At 49.4% G+C, this 9,821-nt stretch overlaps 1 protein-coding gene across 3 annotated transcripts in view; it reads left to right on the top strand.

Annotated features, from left to right (window-relative positions):
- The window catches only part of IL6ST (interleukin 6 cytokine family signal transducer), a 127,990-nt gene that overhangs the window by 81,306 nt on the left and 36,863 nt on the right, over positions 1–9,821 (top strand). For 2 of the 3 annotated variants that reach the window (XM_063962511.1, XM_063962528.1), the window contains one exon: positions 6,607–6,795. In XM_063962511.1, coding sequence (XP_063818581.1) covers positions 6,607–6,795 — 189 coding nt within the window. The remainder of the gene's footprint in view (positions 1–6,606; positions 6,796–9,821) is intronic. The other variant, XM_063962519.1, reaches the window with a different exon arrangement.

Raw genomic sequence — 9,821 nt, 5'->3', positions numbered from 1 at the left:
TGCCAACTAAATCCCTTCCTCTTGTAACCAAGCTCCTGCAAACCACACCACCAACTCACTCACTGTCAATTTCCTCCTTAGACAGGAAAGCCAATAGTCCTGCAGGCCACGTCACTGTCAAGTCTGACGAGTTCTCTCCTGCCTGGGATTCCCCTGATGCATCCTTGAGTGTAACGCCTACTGCTGCTGGCGCTGCTGTTGTTGCTGCTGGGAGTCGATCGTCATCCCAGAGGGGAAGTCGGAAGACCACTTGTACTACTTCCAGTAAGCAATGGGTGTGGTTCGTTTTATCGGCATCCGTTTGTGCGACAATGTTTTGAACGACCACGATAGTTCGAACAACACAACTCATCGACTGTCTGTATATCGGCAGTATCTTTAGTTCGACATGTATTTGGTCGACCATAACAACATGATCGACAGCTACTTTATCGAATATTTTACTTAGACATGGATTAAGATCGACAGTAGTTTGTTCGACAACTGCGTTAGACCGACAGTAACTAGTTCGACATTAAATAGGCCGACTGCCATTAAATCTAACATCTTTTAGTTCGAAATGTGTTAGACCGACCACTCATTTGGTAGACAAAACTTAGATCGACACTTAAATTGCACGACATGTAATAGGTCGACATACACAAGATCGACAAAAGTAAGATCGACACTAATTACTTTGACAGATAACATAACATATCTAAGATATCTACATGTAAATATAGGCCAATATAGTTTCAGTGCATGCTGGGATGTGTAGTTTCTCCACACCTGGAGTGCCACAGTTTGGACATGCCTGACATACACAATACACATCTGCAACGCTGACACCCCCCCCGCTATTCCCCACGATACCCGTCCAAAGTTAGACGCCGCCTCCATCCCCCCTAGTCACCCCGCTGCCCGTCCACATTTACACGCCTAGCTAGACACCCTACTACATTACGCGCCCCATGTTTCACCGTGGCACTACAAGTAACACAACGCCCTGGCACTGCTCCCCGCTCTGGTAGCACAGTCAAACCCTTTAAGAAACACCCCACCCATGTCTGCCAGCACACCTGGGCACCCGGCTGCACATCTGCAACGCTGACACCCTCCCCCCCCCCGCTTTTCCCCACGATACCCGTCCAAAGTTAGACGCCGCCTCCATCCCCCCTAGTCACCCCGCTGCCCGTCTACATTTACACGCCTAGCTAGACACCCCACTACATTACGCGCCCCATGTTTCACCGTATCGTGGGGAATAGTGGGGGGGGGAGGGTGTCAGCGTTGCAGATGTGCAGCCGGGTGCCCAGGTGTGCTGGCAGACATGGGTGGGGTGTTTCTTAAAGGGTGTGACTGTGCTACCAGAGCGGGGAGCAGTGCCAGGGCGTTGTTACTTGTAGTGCCACGGTGAAACATGGGGCGCGTAATGTAGTGGGGTGTCTAGCTAGGCGTGTAAATGTAGACGGGCAGCGGGGTGACTAGGGGGGATGGAGGCGGCGTCTAACTTTGGACGAGTATCGTGGGGAATAGCGGGGGGGGGGGGAGGGTGTCAGCGTTGCAGATGTGCAGCCGGGTGCCCAGGTGTGCTGGCAGACATGGGTGGGGTGTTTCTTAAAGGGTGTGACTGTGCTACCAGAGCGGGGAGCAGTGCCAGGGCGTTGTGTTACTTGTAGTGCCACGGTGAAACATGGGGCGCGTAATGTAGTGGGGTGTCTAGCTAGGCGTGTAAATGTAGACAGGCAGCGGGGTGACTAGGGGGGATGGAGGCGGCGTCTAACTTTGGAAGGGTATCGTGGGGAATAGCGGGGGGGGGGGGAGGGTGTCAGCGTTGCAGATGTGCAGCCGGGTGCCCAGGTGTGCTGGCAGACATGGGTGGGGTGTTTCTTAAAGGGTGTGACTGTGCTACCAGAGCGGGGAGCAGTGTCAGGGCGTTGTTACTTGTAGTGCCACGGTGAAACATGGGGCGCGTAATGTAGTGGGGTGTCTAGCTAGGCGTGTAAATGTAGACAGGCAGCGGGGTGACTAGGGGGGGATGGAGGCGGCGTCTAACTTTGGAAGGGTTTCGTGGGGAATAGCGGGGGGGGGGGGGGGGGGGGAGGGTGTCAGCGTTGCAGATGTGCAGCCGGGTGCCCAAGTGTGCTGGCAGACATGGGTGGGGTGTTTCTTAAAGGGTGTGACTGTGCTACCAGAGCGGGGAGCAGTGTCAGGGCGTTGTGTTACTTGTAGTGCCACGGTGAAACATGGGGCGCGTAATGTAGTGGGGTGTCTAGCTAGGCGTGTAAATGTAGACGGGCAGCGGGGTGACTAGGGGGGATGGAGGCGGCGTCTAACTTTGGACCGGTATCGTGGGGAATAGCGGGGGGGGGGGGGGAGGGTGTCAGCGTTGCAGATGTGCAGCCGGGTGCCCAGGTGTGCTGGCAGACATGGGTGGGGTGTTTCTTAAAGGGTGTGACTGTGCTACCAGAGCGGGGAGCAGTGCCAGGGCGTTGTGTTACTTGTAGTGCCACGGTGAAACATGGGGCGCGTAATGTAGTGGGGTGTCTAGCTAGGCGTGTAAATGTAGACAGGCAGCGGGGTGACTAGGGGGGATGAAGGCGGCGTCTAACTTTGGAAGGGTATCGTGGGGAATAGCGGGGGGGGGGGGAGGGTGTCAGCGTTGCAGATGTGCAGCCGGGTGCCCAGGTGTGCTGGCAGACATGGGTGGGGTGTTTCTTAAAGGGTGTGACTGTGCTACCAGAGCGGGGAGCAGTGCCAGGGCGTTGTTACTTGTAGTGCCACGGTGAAACATGGGGCGCGTAATGTAGTGGGGTGTCTAGCTAGGCGTGTAAATGTAGACAGGCAGCGGAGTGACTAGGGGGGATGGAGGCGGCGTCTAACTTTGGAAGGGTATCGTGGGGAATAGCGGGGGGGGGGGGTGTCAGCGTTGCAGATGTGCAGCCGGGTGCCCAGGTGTGCTGGCAGACATGGGTGGGGTGTTTCTTAAAGGGTGTGACTGTGCTACCAGAGCGGGGAGCAGTGCCAGGGCGTTGTGTTACTTGTAGTGCCACGGTGAAACATGGGGCGCGTAATGTAGTGGGGTGTCTAGCTAGGCGTGTAAATGTAGACGGGCAGCGGGGTGACTAGGGGGGATGGAGGCGGCGTCTAACTTTGGAAGGGTATCGTGGGGAATAGCGGGGGGGGGAGGGTGTTGCAGATGTGCAGCAGGTCAGGGTATTGTGTAGGTGGTGGATGTAAGGGCTAGGCAGGGATAGCGCTGTAGAGTGTTTTTCTATACTTGGCCTATTTATATGTCGATATATTAAATGTAGTGTCAGTCTATGGTTTGTCGATCTTCAGTAAGTCGATGTATTTGTTTGTCGAACAATTACATGTCGATCTATGTGTGGTCGGTCTATGGTTTGTCGATCTTATGTATGTTGATGTATTTGTTTGACGAACAATTTCATGTCGATCGATAAATTGTCGGTCTATGGTATGTCGATCTTCTGTATGTCGATGTATTTGTTTGTCGAACAATTACTTGTCAATCTAAGGTTTGTCGATCTTCAGTAAGTCGATGTATTTGTTTGTCGCACAATTACATGTCGATCTATGTTTTGTCTGTCTATGGTTGGTCGATCTTCAGTAGGTCGATGCATTTGTTTGTAGAACAATTACATGTCGATGATTTGTTGGTCGACCTGACGTTGTTTCGATGTTGTGCGTGATCGATCATTTGTGTGTCGATGTTTTGTTTATCGAGTATACGTATTGTCGATGTTCAGTGTTTGTCGATGTAGTGTGTGCCGATGTTAGTGTGATGTCGATCTTGTGTTTGTAGATGTTCGAACACTGTCGATGTAGATGTTGTCTATGTTGCGTGGTCGATGTTCGCATTGTCGATCAAGCGTCTGCCGATCCATCGACCGGATACCGTAAGCAATTGACTGTCCAACAGTCCTTTGCGAGGAAGATGAAATATCACAGCAGTCGTCCTGCTGCAAAGCGGATAACTCAGGCCTTGGCAGCCTGGGTGGTGAAAAACGTGTTTCCGGTATCCACCGTTAATTCACAGGGAACTAGAGAATTGATTGAGGTACTGTGTCCCCCGTACCAAATACCATCTAGGTTTCATTTCTCTAGGCAGGCGATACCGAGAATGTACACAGACGTCCGAAAAAGAGTCACCAGTGTCCTAAAAAATGCAGTTGTACCCAATGTCCACTTAACCACGGACATGTGGACAAGTGGAGCAGGGCAGACTAAGGACTATAAGACTGTGACAGCCCACTGGGTAGATGTATTGCCTCCCGCAGCAAGAACAGCAGTGGCGGCACCAGTAGCAGCATCTCGCAAACGCCAACTCGTTCCTAGGCAGGCTACGCTTTGTATCACCGCTTTCCAGAAGAGGCACACGGCTGACAACCTCTTACGGAAACTGAGGAACATCATCGCAGAATGGCTTACCCCAATTGGACTCTCCTGGGGATTTGTGACATCGGACAACGCCACCAATATTGTGTGTGCATTACATGTGGGCAAATTCCAGCACGTCCCATGTTTTGCACATACATTGAATTTGGTGGTGCAGAATTATTTAAAAAACGACAGGGGCGTGCAAGAGATGCTGTCGGTGGCCCGAAGAATTGCGGGCCTCTTTCGGCATTCAGCCACCGCGTGCCGAAGACTGGAGCACCAGCAAACACTCCTGAACCTGCCCTGCCATCATCTGAAGCAAGAGGTGGTAACGAGGTGGAATTCAACCCTCTATATGCTTCAGAGGATGGAGGAGCAGCAAAAGGCTATTCAAGCCTATACAGCTACCTACGATATAGGCAAAGGAGGGGGAATGCACCTGACTCAAGCGCAGTGGAGAATGATTTCAACGTTGTGCAAGGTTCTGCAACCCTTTGAACTTGCCACACGTGAAGTCAGTTCAGACACTGCCAGCCTGAGTCAGGTCATTCCCCTCATCAGGCTTTTGCAGAAGAAGCTGGAGAGATTGAAGGAGGAGCTAAAACAGAGCGATTCCGCTAGACATGTGGGACTTGTGGATGGAGCCCTTAATTCGCTTAACCAGGATTCACGGGTGGTCAATCTGTTGAAATCAGAGCACTACATTTTGGCCACCGTGCTCGATCCTAGATTTAAAACCTACATTGTATCTCTTTCCAGCAGACACAAATCTGCAGAGGTTCAAAGGCCTGCTGGTGAGAAAATTGTCAAGTCAAGCGGAACGTGACCCGTCAACAGCTCCTCCTTCACATTCTCCCGCAACTGGGGCTGCGAGGAAAAGGCTAAGAATTTCGAGCCCACCCGCTGGCGGTGATGCAGGGCAGTCTGGAGCGAGTGCTGACATCTGGTCCGGACTGAAGGACCTGCCAACGATTACTGACATGTCGTCTACTGTCACTGCATATGATTCTGTCACCATTGAAAGAATGGTGGAGGATTATATGAGTGACCGCATCCAAGTAGGCACGTCAGACAGTCCGTACGTATACTGGCAGGAAAAAGATGCAATTTGGAGGCCCTTGCAGAAACTGGCTTTATTTTACCTAAGTTGCCCCCCCCCCCCCCCCTCCAGTGTGTACTCCGAAAGAGTGTTTAGTGCAGCCGCTCACCTTGTCAGCAATCGGCGTACGAGGTTACTTCCAGAAAATGTGGAGAAGATGATGTTCATCAAAATGAATTATAATCAATTCCTCCGTGGAGACATTCACCAGCAATTGCCTTCAGAAAGTACACAGGAACCTGAGATGGTGGATTCCAGTGGGGACGAATTAATAATCTGTGAGGAGGGGGATGTACACAGTGAAAGGGGTGAGGAATCTGAGGATGAGGTGGACATCTTGCCTCTGTAGAGCAAGTTTGTGCAAGGAGAGATTGATTGCTTCTTTTTTGGTGGGGGCCCAAACCAACCAGTCATTTCAGTCACAGTCGTATGGCAGACCCTGTCACTGAAATGATGGGTTTGTTAAAGTGTGCATGTCCTGTTTATACAACATAAGGGTGGGTGGGAGGGCCCAAGGACAATTCCATCTTGCACCTCTTTTTTTCTTTCATTTTTCTTTGCATCATGTGCTGTTTGGGGACTATTTTTTGAAGTGCCATTCTGTCTGACACTGCAGTGCCACTCCTAGATGGGCCAGGTGTTTGTGTCGGCCACTTGGGTCGCTTAGCTTAGTCATCCAGCGACCTCTGCGCAAATTTTAGGACTAAAAATAATATTGTGAGATGTGAGGTGTTCAGAATAGACTGTAAATGAGTGGAAATTATGGTTATTGAGGTTACTAATACTATGGGATCAAAATGACCACCAAATTCTATGATATAAGCTGTTTTTGAGGGATTTTTGTAAAAAAAACACCCGAATCCCCAAAAAAATTTTCAGGGAGGTTTTGCTAAAACGCGTCCGAATCCAAAACCCGAAAAATGTCCGGTGCACATTATATGAAATATATATATATATATATATATATATATATATATATATATATATATATATATATATATATATATATATATATATATATATATATATATATATATAATATAATTTCAATCATTTGTAGTTACCTGTACTGTTCTGTTGTGGTACATTTTATATATATATTTATTGTTTTCTATTCCTTTTTAAAGCAGTTCCGCAGCCGGCAGAAATTGATGTTAAGGCATTTCCCAAGGATGGGAAGCTTTGGGTTGAATGGAGTGCCCCAAGAACACCTGTAATCGGTTATGTGATTGAGTGGTGTAGTAATACTATAGTAATGGACTGCGACTTTCAATGGCAGCGGGAGCAAATTTCTACACTGGGAGCATTTCTTAGAGGTAAGAACAGTAAACATTAAGGAACTGTAAGTAAAAATATTACTTACTAGATAAAAATCTGTAGTTGTCTATTTGATGTAGAAATTTATGACTGCTGCATCCCTGTATGCAGTTGCACCGTCGGTGGTTCTAGAGAGTCCACCTTTGGCGCACCAGTCTGTCGCAGGTGCCGTGTCTTCATAAGAACATGAACCTCTTGAATACAGCCAGCTTGCAGTGACACACACACACACACACACACACACACACACACACACACACACACACACACTTGAGGATGCCATGAAATGGAATTATTCTGTATATCTAGTTTGGTTATTTTCAGCCTGGTGTATGGGATGTAGCGATTACATGTGTCACACAAACAAGTTTTTACCTAAAAATATAACAATCGTCTATAAACCTGGCTTCTACATCATGCAAATATCTCCCATGCCTGCAAGGTTATTACATTTGGGCCCATGTAGCTTCTACTGTCATGACATCCAGAATATAATGTTTGAAATGATGACCTATGCTAACATCATCTGCTGAAGCCTGTGCCCTGTGAGCTCAGGCTGTCCATATTGCATGTGGGGTGTGCCCTCAGTATGTTGCACCTTATGCCCCTTCCTCTACTCAACCTGTGAGGGGACTTCTCTAAGTCCAATGTTTTTTGGAAGGGGCTTTACCCTGTTGTGGACCTTCAGGAAGTACACAGAGATCCTCTGCTTTTTCTGTAGCATCCATAAAGGAGATTGGGGACAAATTTAGTACGATGGGTATAGATGGGTGTGCTGGCTCCTCCCCTCTATGCCCCCTCCCCCAGGCAGTTTAGAAAAATGTGCCCTTAGGAGAGGATGCGCACTCTGCAAGCTCCAGAGTTTTTTCTTCAATTTCATTTAAACTTATACTTACTTCAGTATGCTGTTTGGGCAACAGCATACCTGCGCCGTGGGAGTTAGTGGGGAGACGGTTATCGGCCTCATGAGGTGCAGAGCAGCTTCTCCGAGGGGCAGTTTGTTCAGCGGGGCACTGCGCCTTAGCTGTCGCATTTGCAGCTTGCCGCACAGCCCTAATAGAGCCTGAAGGTGATCGTCGCGGTGAGTACAAACCGGGGGCCCCCTGGTACATTGTGTGGCAGAAGCATGGGTAAGGTGTACGGATCTCTCCTGGGGGGACCCGCGGGTGCCCCTGCGTGAGACTGGCTGGAGGGGTGTTGGACCAAGCATTTTTATGTGAGGCTACACAGCCTGTGGAGACATTGCCAGTATAAAACTTTTATTAGTAGCTCCGGCGTCGTAGCGGGGGGGGGGGCTCCATATCCTGTGAGCAGTCTAGTCCGTCATCACAAAATGCTGATGCATGGGGGAGAGTCCAGAGCCTTCCTGGCTGGGGGCTATAAAAACCATGATGTCGGATATGTCATCTCAGCTCATTGCCAATGCCAATAAAACACAAGAACTGCAACAAGCAGTGGCTAGCCTAACTGCCAAGGCTGAAGCTTCCCATCCCCTGCTGTTTACTGCAGGTGCACAAAAACGTGCTTTTCCTGCAATCCTATCAGATTCTGATGATGATGTACAGGTGGATGGGGATGATGGGGATCCCATTGGTGGTATTCCACCTCTACACAGGGTATTGAACCCCTCATATTGGTTATACGGGATGTGTTAAAGCTTCCCCTGGAGGATGCTACTAATCAGCAGTCCTTTTTCCTCCCACAAGACAAACTCACAAGACAAAGTCACTTTTCCTGATTCCAAAGAATTGGATGATTTATTTAAATTAGCCTGAAAAAATCCAGATAAAAAATATCAGGTGTCCAAAAGGTTTTTAAATACCTTCCCATTTGCCCCTGAAGGCAGGAAATTCTGGGCAGAATCTCCAGCAGTAGACGTCTCAGTCTCTCGCCTTTCTAAAAAGGCGGTGCTCCCTGCTCCGGGCTCTTTCACGGTAAAGGACCCGGGGGATAGGAAAATAGAGACCACTCTAAATTCTATCTACACTGCTGCAGGTGTAGCTCATAGACCAGTCATTGCTGGTTGCTGGATGACACATGCCATTCATACATGGGCTACTCAGGAAAGTTACAGTAGTAACCAAGGTCATATCGCCTGAAAAACCCTCTTGAATCTAAAACACATTCAGGACATGGCAAGAGTCCTCTGTGACTCCCTTAAAGAGATTGGCAATATAAATGCTAGAACCACGGCTATGGCCGTGTCTACACACAGAGCCATATGGTTGTGTCAGTGGATTGCAGACGCTGACTCCAAACGTAATGTGGAATCTCTTCCCTTCACAGGTGAATGGCTCTTCGGAGGTGAATTGGAAGCATGGATCTCCAAAGCTACTGCTGGGAAATCCACGTTTCTCCCTTCAGGGGCTCCGACTGCCAGGCGTACCTACCCGGGACCGTTGACTTAGTCCTTTCGGTCCTCCAGATTTCAATCTAGGGCCCGGGGTGCCTCCAATGAAGCTAGAGGCTCCAGAGGTAAGCCTAAGAAACCAGCCATTGCTGGCTCTCAGCAACAGAGCACCAGTTCCACAAAGACTTTGGCATGACTGTGCCCACCCACCCCGAGGGGATCTCGTGGTGGGAGCTCGGTTACGTCACTACAGCCACATCTAGGACGGTTCCTGCCAAGATGCCTGGGTAAGGGACCTTATTTCAGGGTTACAAGCTGGAGTTCGACAATGCTCCTCCCCAACGTTATTTTCAAATAGGGTTTGCCAGTTTTGAAAAATATGCATGTTAGGCTACTACTGGCCATCGACAAGTTGGTCCAGTCCCGGGTCATTGTTCCAGTACCCCTGCTGCAGCAAGGACAAGGTTACTACCCCAGTCTGTTCGTAGTGCCAAAACCTGATGGGTCTGTGAGACCCATTTTGAATCTGAAGTCAAGATGGAATCTTTGAGAGCGGTGATCGTGGGCCTGGAACAACAGGAATTCCTTGTGTCCCTGGATATCAAGGACGCCTACCTACATATCCCAATTTGGCCTCCTCATCAGGCCTATCTGCGGTTCGCCCTACTGAACAAT

This window comes from Pseudophryne corroboree, chromosome 1 (assembly GCF_028390025.1).
Source record: "Pseudophryne corroboree isolate aPseCor3 chromosome 1, aPseCor3.hap2, whole genome shotgun sequence".
NCBI lineage: Eukaryota > Metazoa > Chordata > Amphibia > Anura > Myobatrachidae > Pseudophryne > Pseudophryne corroboree.
This window is presented reverse-complemented; position numbering and strand designations above follow the sequence as displayed.